At 53.9% G+C, this 724-nt stretch overlaps 1 protein-coding gene across 1 annotated transcript; it reads left to right on the forward strand.

The window, feature by feature from the left end:
- Positions 1 to 63: 63 nt before the first annotated feature.
- Positions 64 to 692, forward strand: LOC109138684 (activin receptor type-2B-like; the record flags this gene model as incomplete). The annotated part of the gene is made up of 3 exons (XM_027276479.1): positions 64 to 178; positions 285 to 423; positions 562 to 692. Coding segments are annotated over 3 exons (385 nt in total), but the record flags the coding sequence as incomplete, so codon positions are not given.
- Between the last annotated feature and the right edge of the window lie 32 nt (positions 693 to 724).

Raw genomic sequence — 724 nt, forward strand, 5'->3', positions numbered from 1 at the left:
GCTGTCTGAAGGTTTAGTGTTATCACAGGCTGGTTTGATGTATCTCTGTCTCCGTGTCTGCAGGGATTTTAAGAGTAAGAACATCATGGTGCGTACAGACCTCACAGCCGTGATCGGTGACTTCGGTCTCGCTGTTTGCTTCGAGCCGGGGAAACCACCTGGAGAGACACACGGACAGGTGAGCTGTTCTGACTGCAGGTGGCTGTGGAGAGGAGTGCTAAACCCTTAAACCCTGAACACTGCTTAATGTGTGTGTGTGTGTGTGTGTGTTTGTGTGTGTGCAGGTAGGGACCTGGCGTTACATGGCTCCAGAGGTTTTAGAAGGAGCGATCAACTTCCAGCGAGACGCTTTCCTCCGAATCGACATGTACGCCGTGGGGCTGGTGCTGTGGGAGCTGGTGTCCCGCTGCAAGGCTGTTGATGGTAACACACGCACACACACACACACACACTTCGACATTTGTCAGCATCCAGGTACTACATTGACTTCAGACAGAAGGGCCCGTGTGAACGCGCTCATGGACTCGGCACAGAGAGTAACTGTGGCTCCGCGTGTTTCAGGCCCGGTGGATGAGTACATGCTGCCGTTTGAGGACGAGGTCGGTCAGCATCCGTCACTGGAGGACCTGCAGGAAGTCATCGTCCACAAGAAGATGAGACCGGCCTTCAAAGAGCTGTGGCTCAAACACAGTGTGAGTGCCAGCAAACACACACACACACACAC

Source organism: Larimichthys crocea, unplaced genomic scaffold, assembly GCF_000972845.2.
Source record: "Larimichthys crocea isolate SSNF unplaced genomic scaffold, L_crocea_2.0 scaffold38808, whole genome shotgun sequence".
In the NCBI taxonomy this organism is placed as follows: Eukaryota; Metazoa; Chordata; class Actinopteri; family Sciaenidae; genus Larimichthys; species Larimichthys crocea.